This window comes from Protopterus annectens, chromosome 5.part1 (genome assembly GCF_019279795.1).
Source record: "Protopterus annectens isolate FY-2018-M chromosome 5.part1, PAN1.0, whole genome shotgun sequence".
Taxonomy (NCBI): domain Eukaryota; kingdom Metazoa; phylum Chordata; order Ceratodontiformes; family Protopteridae; genus Protopterus; species Protopterus annectens.
In genome coordinates, this window is record NC_056736.1 from 592,317,886 (window position 1) to 592,332,060 (window position 14,175).

Here is a 14,175-nt window from a genome sequence, read left to right on the forward strand (position 1 = left end):
AACACCTTTTTAACTTTTCTTATTCATAATAACTCACTGACAAGGTTTTTAAGGATGATGCATACAAAAATATGAGCCACATTAATATGAATCAGAAGCAAGAGCTAAGCATTGTTAGTCTAATGGAGAGTTTGAGAGGTAAGTTTGTCTTTTTCAACAAACTAGGAATATGTTATTCCATGGTAGAATATTTTAGGGTTATATCATTAGGTAATTTTTTATTTGGTTCAAAAGTTTTGTCCATAGCTTAAGATTTCATATTGTTATATATACATAAAGTATATAATAAGTTCTGCACATAAATGTGATTTCATTAGACTTGTGTTTTTTTCTGTCTTATATAAATGTCTGATTTTAATGGATATCTGTTACTACTGATGGATTGAATAATACAGTAAAGGAGTGGAGGTCTGTTCAAATAATTGCAATTACATAAAGATCAAATAGTATTTCTACAGGAAAAACATTTACTAAATACAGATGAAAATAAACTTTCATTAAAGAATTATTTGATTTTAGCAGGTTATGGCTTTTGAGCTAAAATAAGAGGCACCCTCATTTTATGGAAGAACTCAGCAGTAATGCCTAAAATAAAAGTTACCCATATTCTAAAAATGGTATAATTGGCTATAAACATTGGTGAACTCTTATTGGATTCCAGGGGATGGAGCTAAAGATGCAAAAAAATACTTAGACGCTATAGCCTATTACATGAAAGGTGAAGTCATAATGGATAGTGGTTTTAATTGTATTTTATCAGAGAAAAAATCCACTGCACATACAAAGCTGAGAATCATATCTTCCACCAAACCCTTAACAAAGTTTGTAAATATAGTGAATTTAAAGGATATATATGAGCTAAGGAAAACAAACTCACTTCAATTTACCCATTACTCATATAGGTATGGAACACAAACAAATATTGATAACATTTTTGTCTCAAACACTCTGTTATGACGTACCAGAGAAGTTTCAATAGTTGCGTGCTCATTATCGGACCTTAATGCTATAATCTTTAATATTATTTTAACAACTGACAATCTAATACAGCACATGAGATTACCAGCATACATTATTACAATAAAAGGATTCAAGGATTGGTATGTTAAAGAGATCAAATATTTCCCAGAAATAATCATGAATGGTGAAGTAACTGACATTGTCCTGGGGGGATTCATTAAAGGATTACTTAAATGGAACACTTACAAGCTGGTATGTTAGTAAAACTAGAGAATGGGATAAGGAATCAAATATACTACAAGCCAAAATAGACACACTAAAGTTAAATCTAAAACCAAATGACATTATTAGTCAGTCTGAACATAAAAACTTAAATACCAAATATGTCAAAATTCTAAATCATAAAGTTTCAATAAACCTGGAAACAGTAAACCATGCATATTTAGTAAACCTTTTAAGCTTGTATAAACTTGCTCTTAGATCAAAGAAAATGAATAAACTAAATCATATCAAAGAAATTATAACACATATAAATAATAAAAAATAAAGTAGAACAGATATTAAAGGTATTCTTGAGAGCTTTAAAATATTTTATAAAAATATTAAAAATAATACAAATAACGTAGATAATGATGATATAGTTGAAACTTTTCTAAGGGAAAATGTAAATAATAAATTAACAAGTGAAGAAATAAAAAAATGATAGACCATTCATTTTAACAGAAATAAAAGATTAAATAAAAAAGTTAAAAAATAATAAGGCACCAGGCTTAGCTAGCCTTAGACCAGAACTATATAAAATACTACCAGATGACGCAGTTAAAATATTAGATAAGGTCTATAGAGAAATAAAAACAACTGCTGAAGTCCCCCATCATGGAAATATTCCCTTATATCACCTATTTTATAACAAGAGAAGGATCCTAAAAGTGTTCATCATGCAGACCCATTTCACTTTTAAATGTGGACTATAAGATGTTCATGTCCATTTTAGCTCACAGAATTCATCTACTTATACCTAAACTAATTAATGATGATCAAACTGGGTTTATTTTAAATAGACAAGTACGGGATAATATAATAAGAATAAATACATTAATAGACAATGCAAATCAAATAAAAAAGAAGTTTCTAACATTAGTCCTGATTTAGAAAAGGCTTTTGACACAGTTAATTGATCATACTTGTTTAAAACACAAAGTGTATAATTTCTCACTGGAGCTAATTTCATTAATTTCTAAGTTATTCAATAACTCTTGTGCTTATGTTAAAATAGGTTCTTTTCTAAGTCCTTTAAATTACAAAAAAGCACAAAACAAGGCTGTCCATCATCATCTTTACTTTTTTGCATTAGCTATAGAACCCTTTACTAATCCAATAAGAACATTAATGGAATCAAAATAAAAGATTTCAAACTAAAGATTCAACTCTTTGCTGATGATATTTTACTAACAATAGGAAATATAGAAATTTTATTAGAACATATAATTAGTTTTATGAGTCAGTTTGAATAAATATCAAACTTAAGATTTAATCATAATAAAACAAGTGCATTATTAATTCATAGGTTCATAGGTGTGTACTACGCTAATGGCCCTGGAGCCTTTACAAGCCTAGCCCATAGGATTACCTTGGCATCATGCCACACAACCTTAGTTCCCAGTGTCTCTGTCATGTAGAGCCACTGGAGTGATCCCTGGGGTGAATTTTCTATTTCCCATCCACTCATCAAGATATTGTATTGTCAAACTTTTAATAATTTGAAGCACTAAAGACCGAACTTTAGTGATCAAACTATTAAAAGATTGAATCGATATAAAATATTTTTAAAAGACAAAAAGAAAAACGAATATATATAAATATACCAACTTCGAAATCATGCTACAGTGTAGGAAATGGAAATGTTCCATTTCCGCATGTATTGCACTGAAGTGCGATCTTGGAGTTGGTATATTTAAGTAGTGGGGGTGTGGGGGTGCATGGTGGCTTGCCCCCCTGCTTACACCCTTTTGTTTTTCCTTTTTGTTTTTAAAAATATTTTTATAGCGATTCAATATTTGGTATATTCAAGTAGTGGGGGGTGTGGGGGTGCATGGGGGCTTGCCTCCCTGCTTACACCTTTTTGTTTTTCTTTTTGTTTTTAAAAATATTTTTATAGCGATTCAATCTTTTAATAGTTCAATCACTAACATTCGAGCTTTCGTGCTTCGAACTATTAAAAGTTCAGCAATATAATATAGACCCAGGCACACCACTTGACATGTATATGAAGTCTATTTCATAGCACGGGCAGTCTCTGTGTTATGAACCTGTCCCTCCATCTTGTTCTGTTGATTGTGGTAATGAGGTTGAGGCCTCTGGAGCATGTAGTGTGGAGGGATTTGTTTTCTTTAGTTGTAGAATTTCTAACAGAGCTGGGTCAGACATGGCTTTGTAAGTCAAGCAGAAATCGCCTCTTAGTAGACGATATTAGACAGAGAATAGCTGGAGTTTTTTTAGTGTGTCCATGTAGGACATGTGTTTCAGGTCTAGGATTCTCTTTGTGAGGTACTTTTAAGGCCTCTCCAGTTGTTGCAGGTGTCTAGTGAGGTACATGCCAAATGGGGCATTGTACTTGATGACTGGCCTAATGAGGGAAGAGTAGAGGGAGACAATGACCTCTTTCTTCCTGGATGGAAAACCCTTAGTAATGAGATGTGCCACATAGAATGACTTTCTGACTACAGTGGCAATGCAGTGGTCAAAAGGGAGGTTGCCGTCAACCTGTGTTCCCAGATCTTTTATGACGCCTTCTGTGTTCAGTGGACTACCATCAGTGTGGTAATTCATGGGAACCGGGTTTTTCCCAAAGGGGATGATGACATTTTTTGGCATTGAGCTTAAGGCCACGGTTCTGACACCAGTCATTGGTCTCAGTGAGGCCTTTTTGTAGGATGTCAACATCACTTGGGGAGTTAATTAAGGCTCCCAACCTGCAATTGTCTGCGAACTTTGTCAGCCAGATTCCATTCATGTTGGCCTGGACTTCAGGGAAGTAGATAAACAGGAGCGGACCCAGGACTGAACCCTGTGGGACTCCACTCATGACTGGTCAGCAGTCTGACTTGGAGTCAAGTACTTTGACACTGTGGGTTCTATCTGTGAGCCAGTTTGTAACCCACCTAGTGATATAGGGATTGATGCCTAGCTTAGTGAGTTTTTCTATGATTTCTGAGTGGGGAATGGTGTCAAAGGCCTTGGCCAGATCAAGGTAGGTTGTATGAACCACCTTGCCTTCATCCACAGCTCTGGTAATTGACTCAAAAAAGTCAACCAGGTTGAGCAGACATGATCGACCCTTCACAAAACCAAACTGTGTGGGATCCAGAGTTTGGAGATTCCCTATATCCTTGTTTACTAGGTCCAAGATGATGCATTCCATAGCTTTGCATATCAGACTAGTCAGGCTAATGGGGCAATATTTCCCAGAGTCTGTAGTTGCGCCGCCTTTGTGGAGAGGGATGACTGTAGCAGTGCGCCATTCAGTAGGGACAAAGCCTGAGGTGAGGCTGTGATTGAACAGGGCACACATGTGAGGTGCCAGTTCACTCTGTAGTTCATGTAGAACATAGCCAGGGATATTGTCAGGTCCCATAGAAGCTGTATTCTTGGCCTTGGACTGTGCTGTTTTAACTTGTGCAGCAGTAATACTGGGTGCCTGGCAATCTACTGGTATTGTGATTGGTCCTTTGGGGGGGGGGGGCAAAGTTGGCACTGAATCTGTCAGCCAGTATATTGGCAATATCTGTTGGCTAGGTATAGGAGGTGCCATTGTGCAACAGCTCCAAACAAATCTGGGTATTGCCATGGATATTCCTTACATAACTATAGAAGACCTTGTGGTTGTCTTTACTATCTGCTTCAATTCTGTTTTCATAGCTAGCTTTAGAGAATTTGATGAGGGATCTAAACTTTTTGTTGAGACTGATAAGGGAGTTTTTCCAGTCTTGGCACTTCACCTTATTTCACATCAGTTTCCTCCTTATGTTGTAGAGTTTGTTTATGGCTGGGGACCACAAGATTGGCTTCCTTTTTTTTGGAGGAGTGCATCTTGGTTCTATTGGGTATGGCGAGATCCATGCATTTGTGTACATGTTCATACAGGGCATTGGTGTATGATTTGGTGGTCATGCAGCTGTTCTCCAATTGCATGGGTGCCGTGAAGTTAGCCACCTTTGTTTTTAGGAGCCCAAAGTTAGCTTTGGAGAAGTTTTTCATGGTGGTTACTTTTGCGGGGGGTGGGGGTGGGAGATGTGGACTTCCAAGGTGATTAGTTTGTGGTCGGATCTAACCAGGGAGGAGTTGACTATTGATATAGAGCAACAGTCACCCATGTTAGTAATGACCAGGTCAAGATGTTGCTACCTCTAGTGGGGGTAAGAATGAACTGAGCCAGGGAATTGGAATTAATGAATTCCAGGAAATGTTGGGCAAGTATATTGGTACATGAGTAGTTTTCCCTGTTAATACAGGGGTAGTTAAAGTCACTGAGTATGAGAGTGTTAGGTTGGACCCTAATATTCTCCTGGGTGCTTAGGAACATGGATTGTGAGTCTTAGGTCATGGTTGGGACCTATAGCAGGCTATGACCTGAATTGCTGTCTTGCCCAATTTTATGTTGGGCTACCAGTCTGGAGGTGTGCATATCTTTTATGAATATGGAAACACCACCGCCTTTGGAGCTTTGGTCCAAGTTCTGGGGCTGAAAGGTGTGGAATGAGCTATAGCCTGGTAATACAGGGGTGCTTTCTACTGCCTTGAACCAGGTCTCTGTTACGGCACAAATGTCAATGTTCTCCATTTTAAGGAGTGCTTCGAGTGAGTGCATTTTGAGATTTAGACTTCTAGCATTGAGCAGCATGACCTGCAGGTTGCATTTGTTTGTAGCTGTTACGGTGGTGATCTGGTCTTTGGAACATCGCCTAAAAGAGGCACTATAAGGATGGCAAGTGCCTTGGCCAGTATCCGGAAGCCCAGGGATGACAGATGCAGACCATCTCTGGCAAAGCATTGAGGTCTGTCAATCATGTCATTCCAGACAGACAGATACTGGATCCCCTTAGAATGACACCAGAAACTTAGCCAATTGTAATCAATCATATTAAAAATGTAAAAAATTCATACAAAAGATATTCGAACTTCTACTGGAATAACAATCAAATGAAATACTTTCTAATAGTAAAGAAATAATGCAAACAAACTTTTAACAGGTTGTTGATAAAATTTTAAGTTTAGTCATAATTTGTAACATATTTGTCTTCCCCACTGAATAGTGATTAATAAGATGGTAATTAAGATGGTAATTCTCCCAAAAATATTGTTTGTCTTATAATCTTTAGTACTATCTCCACAAAAAGAAGCATGAAAAAGATAAATAATATTCTACTTAAATTTGTTGGCATCCTAATAAACCAAGAGTTTCCTTTGACTGGCACAGAAAAGGTTGGGATAATGGTGGCATAGGATTCCCTGATGCTCAATTGGATGCTTTTTCAACAATTGCAAAAGTTATAGCATTATGGATAAATTCATCTTATGATTCAAAATGGAAATGCATACATCAAGAAATATTATTAACAAATAATAAATATATTACAACCAGTCATAAACAAATAGTACCTAATAGTTTTATCTAGTTATTAAATACTTTTGTGTAAATGCTATTACATTCTCATCTCAAATTCCCTATTCAAATAACATAATTTCCTTTTTCCAAAGGTTACTTATTCTGTTTTATTAAAGACTTAAATTTTCTTTGTTTCCAATTGCTTATACAAATGATTACTTAGAAACTCATAACTTCAGCAAAATGCTAGAACTGAAACAACAAAGTAATTTAATTTATTGGCATCATTTCTTAAATGGTACTGATATAAACATATATAAACATACATATATATATATATATATATATATATATATATATATATACACAAAACTAAGAACGAACATTGTGACACAAAAGCATTCAAAAAGAATTACAAGGAAAACACCAGCAAATCTTGTATTATTTAGCGCTTTCGTCTTCTTTAATATCAAGACTTCTTCAGAATGACATGTTTCATTATTTATTTATCTTTATTTTTATTTATTTTACACTTGTTAACTGGGTTAGTCTAGCTGAGTTTTTGGCTCATTTTCAGCAGAGACCCGGGGAGAAAAGCCCCTCAGGACTAGAAAACAATTTATTACATTTTAGTAACATAGTAGTAACAATCAGCTATAGGATCTTCCAAGCAGAGACCTGGAGAGAAAAAAAGCTCCTCAGGCAATTCAATTCTACAGAGTATTAACAATTGGCAGACAAGTATGTGAGTTGTTACAAACAAGGTTTTAAACAATTAGCTGAAGAAAATGTGACTAATTACAATATTATTTAAGCTGCTTAGAGCAAAATGAGTTAACAGTTAGGCAGATGCCTATTTAAAGTGGGTAGGATCTAGTTGTACAGGAGTTTGGAAACAAGAAAGGAAAGTAAGAATGGCTAGTAGGAGATGTAGGGGAGGTAGAGTACAGGAGACAGACTAGGCAGGTAGGTTGTTTTGAGACTGTAAGAATTAAGAGTGGTTGGAGATAGAGGAAGGTAAGAGGTAGAAGAGGCAGGGGAATAGTGTTAGAGATACATTAAGAGTGAGGTGGTCAAATAGGTGAAAGGATGGTGGTTTCAGGGTGGTTGGCTACACTGGCAAGACCACTTTGTTTTTAGGTATTTCCTTGTGGCTAATTTGAAACATTTGCTATGCTGGAGGGATTTTATTTCCAAGAGGAGTTAGTTCCAGGATGTTGCTGGGTTATAGTTATAGAGAAGGCAGCCTATTTTGGTTTTGGGTTTGTAGATGTCTAATAATTCTTGATTTGAGCTGTGTAGCACCCTAGCAGGTGAATATTTGGATATGATAGTGGAGAGGCTGGGGCAGAAGGAGGATAGATATAGGATAGAGTGGATGATTTGTAGTTGGTATAGTTGTAGCAGATGAGGGAATTCTAGCCAGTCTAGTTGCTGTAGTGTTAAGCAGTGGTGTGACTTGTAGGTTTGGTTAGCTGCAAATCTGGCGATCTTATTATAGGTAGTGTCAAGATTGGAAATAATTGTAGAATTTAGGTTTGTGAATATGTGGCAGCTGTACAGGAGTGTTGGGAGTAATAAAGCCTGGGAGAGAGTTATTCAGGCAGTGTTAGTTAAGTATTTCTTGCTATGGAAAAGGTGTCCAAGTTTCTGATGAGTTCTTTTTACCAAGTTGGTAATATGGAGGTCAAACTTAAGTTAATCATCTATTGTAACACCTAACAATTTAGTACTCAAATCAGCTGAGATGATAGTGTTGTTGCAGGATAAGATGGTAAATGTACTTTTGAGTGTGGTGATGTTTTTAGAGAGGAAGAGTAGGAGCTTAGCTTTTCTTTTCGATTAAGTATTAGTTTGTTATCACGAAGTCAAGTCTCAATGGTGTGGATGGATGCCTGGGTAGTTGAGTGGAGGTCAGTTGGGTTGTCAGCAATGGTTATAACAGTTGAGTCATCAGCATATTGCCCAAGAGATTACTGGGGACAAGAGGAGTAGAGCAAGTTGGTGAAAATATTAAAGAGTAGTGGTCCAAGTAAGGACCCTTGCGGGACTCCCATTTGTACAGTGAGAGGAGAGGATAGTGCAGTGAACCACTTAACTGATTGATGGCAGGTAGAGAGATAGCTGGAGAACCAGGAGATAGTAGGGAGAGAGAAATGTAAGTCAGTGAGTTTATCTAGGAGTGGGTGAGAGACAGTGTCAAAGGCTTTAGAAAGGTCAAGGAATTATAAAATGTTGAAAATTTAAGGTCCAATTAAGATTTTGAGAATTTATTAATTTTACAAATATTTAGAGACTTTGTGAATACAGAGGCAAATTTAGCCTAGATAAGACATTGTTACGCAAATTATTGGAATTCTTAATAAATATCAATAATAATGCAATGAAAAATAAATTATATTGCCACAAAATTCATGACATTCTTAAGTTAGCTTTCACATATTTAGACAATTCCTATTGGAACTACTCCTCAAAAATGAATAATGAAGACTTCTCTGAAGAATACAAGCAATTAATTATAAAATCTACAGATTAAACTACATCTTCATTATATGGGAAGTTTTCACTTGGAAATTTTTACACACAGGTTTTGTCACTCCTAACAAAATTACAATTATATATAAATCAAATAGAATTAAATGCTGGAGATGTGATCCTGAAATAATAGCTGATTGGAAGCATATGGTATATGAATGTGAAGTTATCTCCCTTTTTTGGAAATAAATGAATAACTTTATTCAAGCTCTATAGTCAGATAGATGTAACATTGATAAATCTTTAATTATACTTAATGCCAGGATTCCTGAGATAATTCCAATAACCTAAGTGCCTCTTCTTTGGTCTATTCTTTCTATCGCAAGAAAAGTAATTACTAAAAATTGGAAAAGTAAAATTACTCTCTGTAATGTTGAATATGATAGTATGGCAAAATTGTTTGCAGTAGTGAATTGCATAATAAAAAGGTGACAACTTCTAATATTACACATTAAAGTTAAAGACTTGCTTGAAAAATATTAATTGTTGTTGATGTATAACTTTGATGTATTGATCAGCTGTGGACCTATATAAAAAGTTTCTTGTTTTATAATTAATTTGTTTATTTATTGTTTTAAAACCAAATAAAAAAATAAAATAAAATAAATGGATAAAATGAAGCACCATTTTTATAACTATGCATGAGCGTATCACAACCCTGATGGAGTGGCAAGTTATACATACATATTATAAAGACGTTATAGAACTGAGGCGTTATGGAAGACACACAGTGACTGTTCTGATCAGTCTTCATGTGACCTCACATTGTCTGGATTTATAGTTTTTGGGTAACCAGACTGTGTTTTATGGTGGAAATGTGCAATATTTTACATGAAGCACCTTCCTCACATTGTCACAATAGTACGAAAAGGCATAAGCTGCATGCCTTAGGTTCATATGTGTTTACTAAGCTAATGACCACAAGGCCTTTTTAAGTTTAGCCATGCATCCCAAATCTTTGACAAGTTCTGGTACCGTTGATATGTGTAAGCATGTGCCTGGGAGTTGAACCATTTACAGGTTACCTCTGCCCATTAGAGACAGGTGCCAAACCAGGGATGAATTTCTGTTTTCCCATCCAATTATCCAAGTTGCATTTGAATTGGGTTAGGGAGGAACTCTGCTTTACATGGATGGGAAGCCTGTTCCATAGACAGGGTAGTCTCTGGGATACATACCCACCTCTCCAGAAGGTCCTGTTTATATCACAAGCAAGGTTTATGTCTTTAGAATGGGTAATTCTGGTGCAGTTTGTTTTGTGGATATGCAGGAGGTCCATCAGAGTGGGGTCTGACAATGCCCTGTATGCCAGACACAGATCTCCCCACAAAAGCCTGTAGGAGACAGAATATGGGGATAGAGCCTTGAAGCAGTTTGCATATGGCATTTTATTTAAGCCCTGTATTCTTTTAGTGAGGAACCTCTGTGGACATTTCAATTGTTTGATATGCCTGGTTAGGTACATACCAAAGGGGGCACTGTACTCAATGATAGGTCTGAGGAATGCTGAATACAGTGGAAAAATGACTTCCTGTTAACAAACATGGTAAAGCTAAAACTCCATGGTATTTCCTAGGATAATATGCTCTTTCTATCACTAGTGATCTTAGGTGGCCTCACAGGAACTGATGTACAGCTGTAGTCTATATTTTTCTTTATCTAAGGGTTATAAAAGAGCATTGCCCATGGCTATAGATTTGGGCAGGTGATATGTACCTGAGTCCACCAGGCTACATGTGCACTGCAACTTTCATACAGCATGTGCTGGAATGAGCATGCTGACGGTGTGGTGCAGGTGGGTGGTGGGGTGGTGTAGTAGGCCCTCACATCTGGCTTCATCTGCACTACAACCTTCATACAGCATGTGCTGGAATGAGCATGCTGACGGTGTGGTGCAGGTGGGGGTGGGGTGGTGTAGTAGGCCCTCACATCTGGCTTCATCTGCACTGCAACCTTCATACAGCATGTGCTGGAATGAGCATACTCACGGTGTGGTACAGGTGGGGGTGGTGGGGTGGTGTAGTAGGCCCTCACATCTGTGAGAGTGCAGGCCTGCCACAGCAGGGAAGCTTAGGACCAGTAAAACAGGCAATCACTCATTGCTTGCTAGACACAGGTAATGGAAGTATGAAGGATTATTGCACTGGTGGCAAGTAAAGCATCAGAAGGATTGTGGTAGGGGGTGGGGTTGATAGTCAGCAGGCAAAGAATATAAAAACTGATTTGAATTTTTGTCTCTCTCAGTGTAAAACAAATAGAAAAATACAGAAAATGATTTGGATGTCATTTGATGTTTACTGTCTCTGGTAGCAGAATGCACAATCTTGAATTTAACAACTGGATTTCCCTACAAGCAGATGCCTTAGGGATGGATATACTAGTACAGATGTGTCAGTGAAGGAGAACTACTTGAAACAATTTGTGCTGCACTGTGCAACTTGTGTTAAATTCCATTACACTGAAATGACACAATACCGTATTTAACATTTCAAACATTTATGGCTTCCACAAGGAAGAAAAGTAATATAGATAAAATTAAGTAGACTTTTTCATAATTACAGTAACTGAGCCAAAACAGTACATTGTTAAAGACTGACTGTGGTAGCTCTTAACATTTGCATTTCTAATTAAAGTACTTTCTCCCAGAAAAGAGGGCACACTTGAGAAAGCCACACAGAGTAAGTCACCACAAACTGCTTAATTTACTGTGTCTTCAAAGGCAGAGTGTCTCTGTCTAACTCAGGCATGTAAACTGAAGAAAAATATTACTGCGACAAGATAACTAGTTAACAAGTGCAGTGGTGTTTAATCCGATAACTAGTTAATATGTGCAGTGGTGTTTAATCAGATAACTAGTTAACAAGTGCAGTGGTGTTTAATCAGATAACTAGTTAATATGTGCAGTGGTGTTTAATCAGATAACTAGTTAACAAGTGCAGTGGTGTTTAATCAGATAACTAGTTAATATGTGCAGTGGTGTTTAATCAGATAACTAGTTAACAAGTGCAGTGGTGTTTAATCAGATAACTAGTTAATATGTGCAGTGGTGTTTAATCAGATAACTAGTTAACAAGTGCAGTGGTGTTTAATCATTTATTTATTTAAAATTGTAAACATTCTCTGAGATGACCTCTCCATGATGTAGCCCCACTGCATTCCAGTTTACCCCACCTGCCCATTGCATTGCTCCTCATAGCCCTACCTTGCTTTAATCTCACCAGTTCCCCCTGTTTTGAACCCTGCCAGAGTTGAACTATAGCTGTTGAATACTATGCGAACAACACAGGATGAATGATACACTAAAAAGTTTCTTTAGATTCAATAACACAGTAAATTCTTGGGAAAACTGGGCTTAACTTAAATGAATTAATTAGCAAGTAAAGACAGAAACAAATAACATACCTCTCAAGAAATTTTTCTTCCATCTTGCTTAATAAATTATTGTCAATAGAATACATTTCTATGTGCCGGAAGTACTCACAACCCAGGGAAGGAGGCTTTTCACAGATCCATTGTACCCCAGAACTCAGATCAGTAAAGTTGCATATGGGTCCATCCTGTGGGAGGTCAAAGTGACAGTTGGTGGTTTCTATTAGGTTTTCAGAGACAAAAAATCCTTTGTATGCCACTGTGTAAGGATATCTGTGCCGATGCTTACATATAACAGCCACAGTTTCTGCTGAATGATAAAGCTTGATGGAAATTCTTACGTCCCCTTCCCATAACAATGGAAACATTACTAAATATTTCCCATTTTTCATATCTACTACTGTTCCCAGAACTCCTGCTTTCCAATCACTGTTGAAAGCTCTAGCGATAAAGAAGTCACCTCCAGAGGTCCGTCTGTATCCTAGTTGATTAAAAGTTTCAATGAAGACTGTGAGAGTGTCCCCAGTTCGGTAGTGTGCCAAAGGATGTGAAATGTAGACCCGGCTGTTCTCAGCACTGGTAATTAAACTAAACTCTTCAGGGGCATGAAAGTTACACCATGACATAACATTCCAATATATGGAGTCAGCTAATGATAAAGATTCTGGAAAACGTACAGGTGTCCATAGTGCCGGGTGCCGAAAAAACGATACGCCAGTATGTCTCTAGAAGAAAAGCGACAAAAAAAGAACGAAATTAGGATCAAAACAGGCTGTTCCAGAAGGCATGAATTCAGTACATTTGGTAACACATTGCTGTTCTAGAAGGCATGGATTCAGTACATTTGGTAACACATTGCTGTTCTAGAAGGCATGGATTCAGTACATTTGGTAACACATTGCTGTTCTAGAAGGCATGGATTCAGTGCATTTGGTAACACATTGCTGTTCTAGAAGGCATGAATTCGGTACATTTGGTAACACATTGCTGTTCTAGAAGGCATGAATTCAGTACATTTGGTAACACATTGCTGTTCTAGAAGGCATGAATTCAGTACATTTGGTAACACATTGCTGTTCTAGAAGGCATGAATTCAGTACATTTGGTAACACATTGCAAATAACAAGCACAGCGTACAGTTTAGAATCTTTCTAGAGACATACTGTAAGGAATATTTAATTACCTGATTTTTACCTTTGCAACTAGTCATGACTGAAAAAAGACCTCCATGGTTTTATCCACCTACCTACAAAATAAAATAAAATAAGCATATTTTTTTTGTACTTTTGGACAACCTGGCACCAGTACCCAATGTCCACGATTTGTCTACCAGCTACTTCCCCACCCCCACCCCCACACTTACTGTGGTTTTTCCACTGGGGCTGGTCATGAATCCTGATGGTGTCCTGGGGATCAGGTTATCATGCTTCAATCCGAGGGGGATTTTTCTTATGGCTTACCCACTCCCTTTTCCCCTTTTGGGAATGTATCAACTAGCACTGTCCCACCTTGGCTGGGCACACCGATCCCTTCCTTGTTGTTTCATCAGTCACCTGAGTCACTAATCGAACCCAGGTCAGCTGGACCAAATTCCAGGCTTTATCACTCTACACCATCGGAGTGGCAAGCATAGGGGCTTTGATTAATCAAATACCATTCCATGTATGAAAGAGAAAACTATTTCGGTATTCTATTTGAAAATATAT

The 14,175-nt window shown here is 37.1% G+C and overlaps 1 protein-coding gene across 1 annotated transcript in view; it reads right to left on the reverse strand.

Moving 5' to 3' along the window:
• Nucleotides 1-14,175, reverse strand: part of LOC122803234 (NXPE family member 4-like) — a 313,911-nt gene that overhangs the window by 39,413 nt on the left and 260,323 nt on the right. Inside the window, exon 3 of the mRNA XM_044072833.1 lies at nt 12,503-13,194. Coding sequence (XP_043928768.1) covers nt 12,503-13,194 — 692 coding nt within the window. The remainder of the gene's footprint in view (nt 1-12,502; nt 13,195-14,175) is intronic.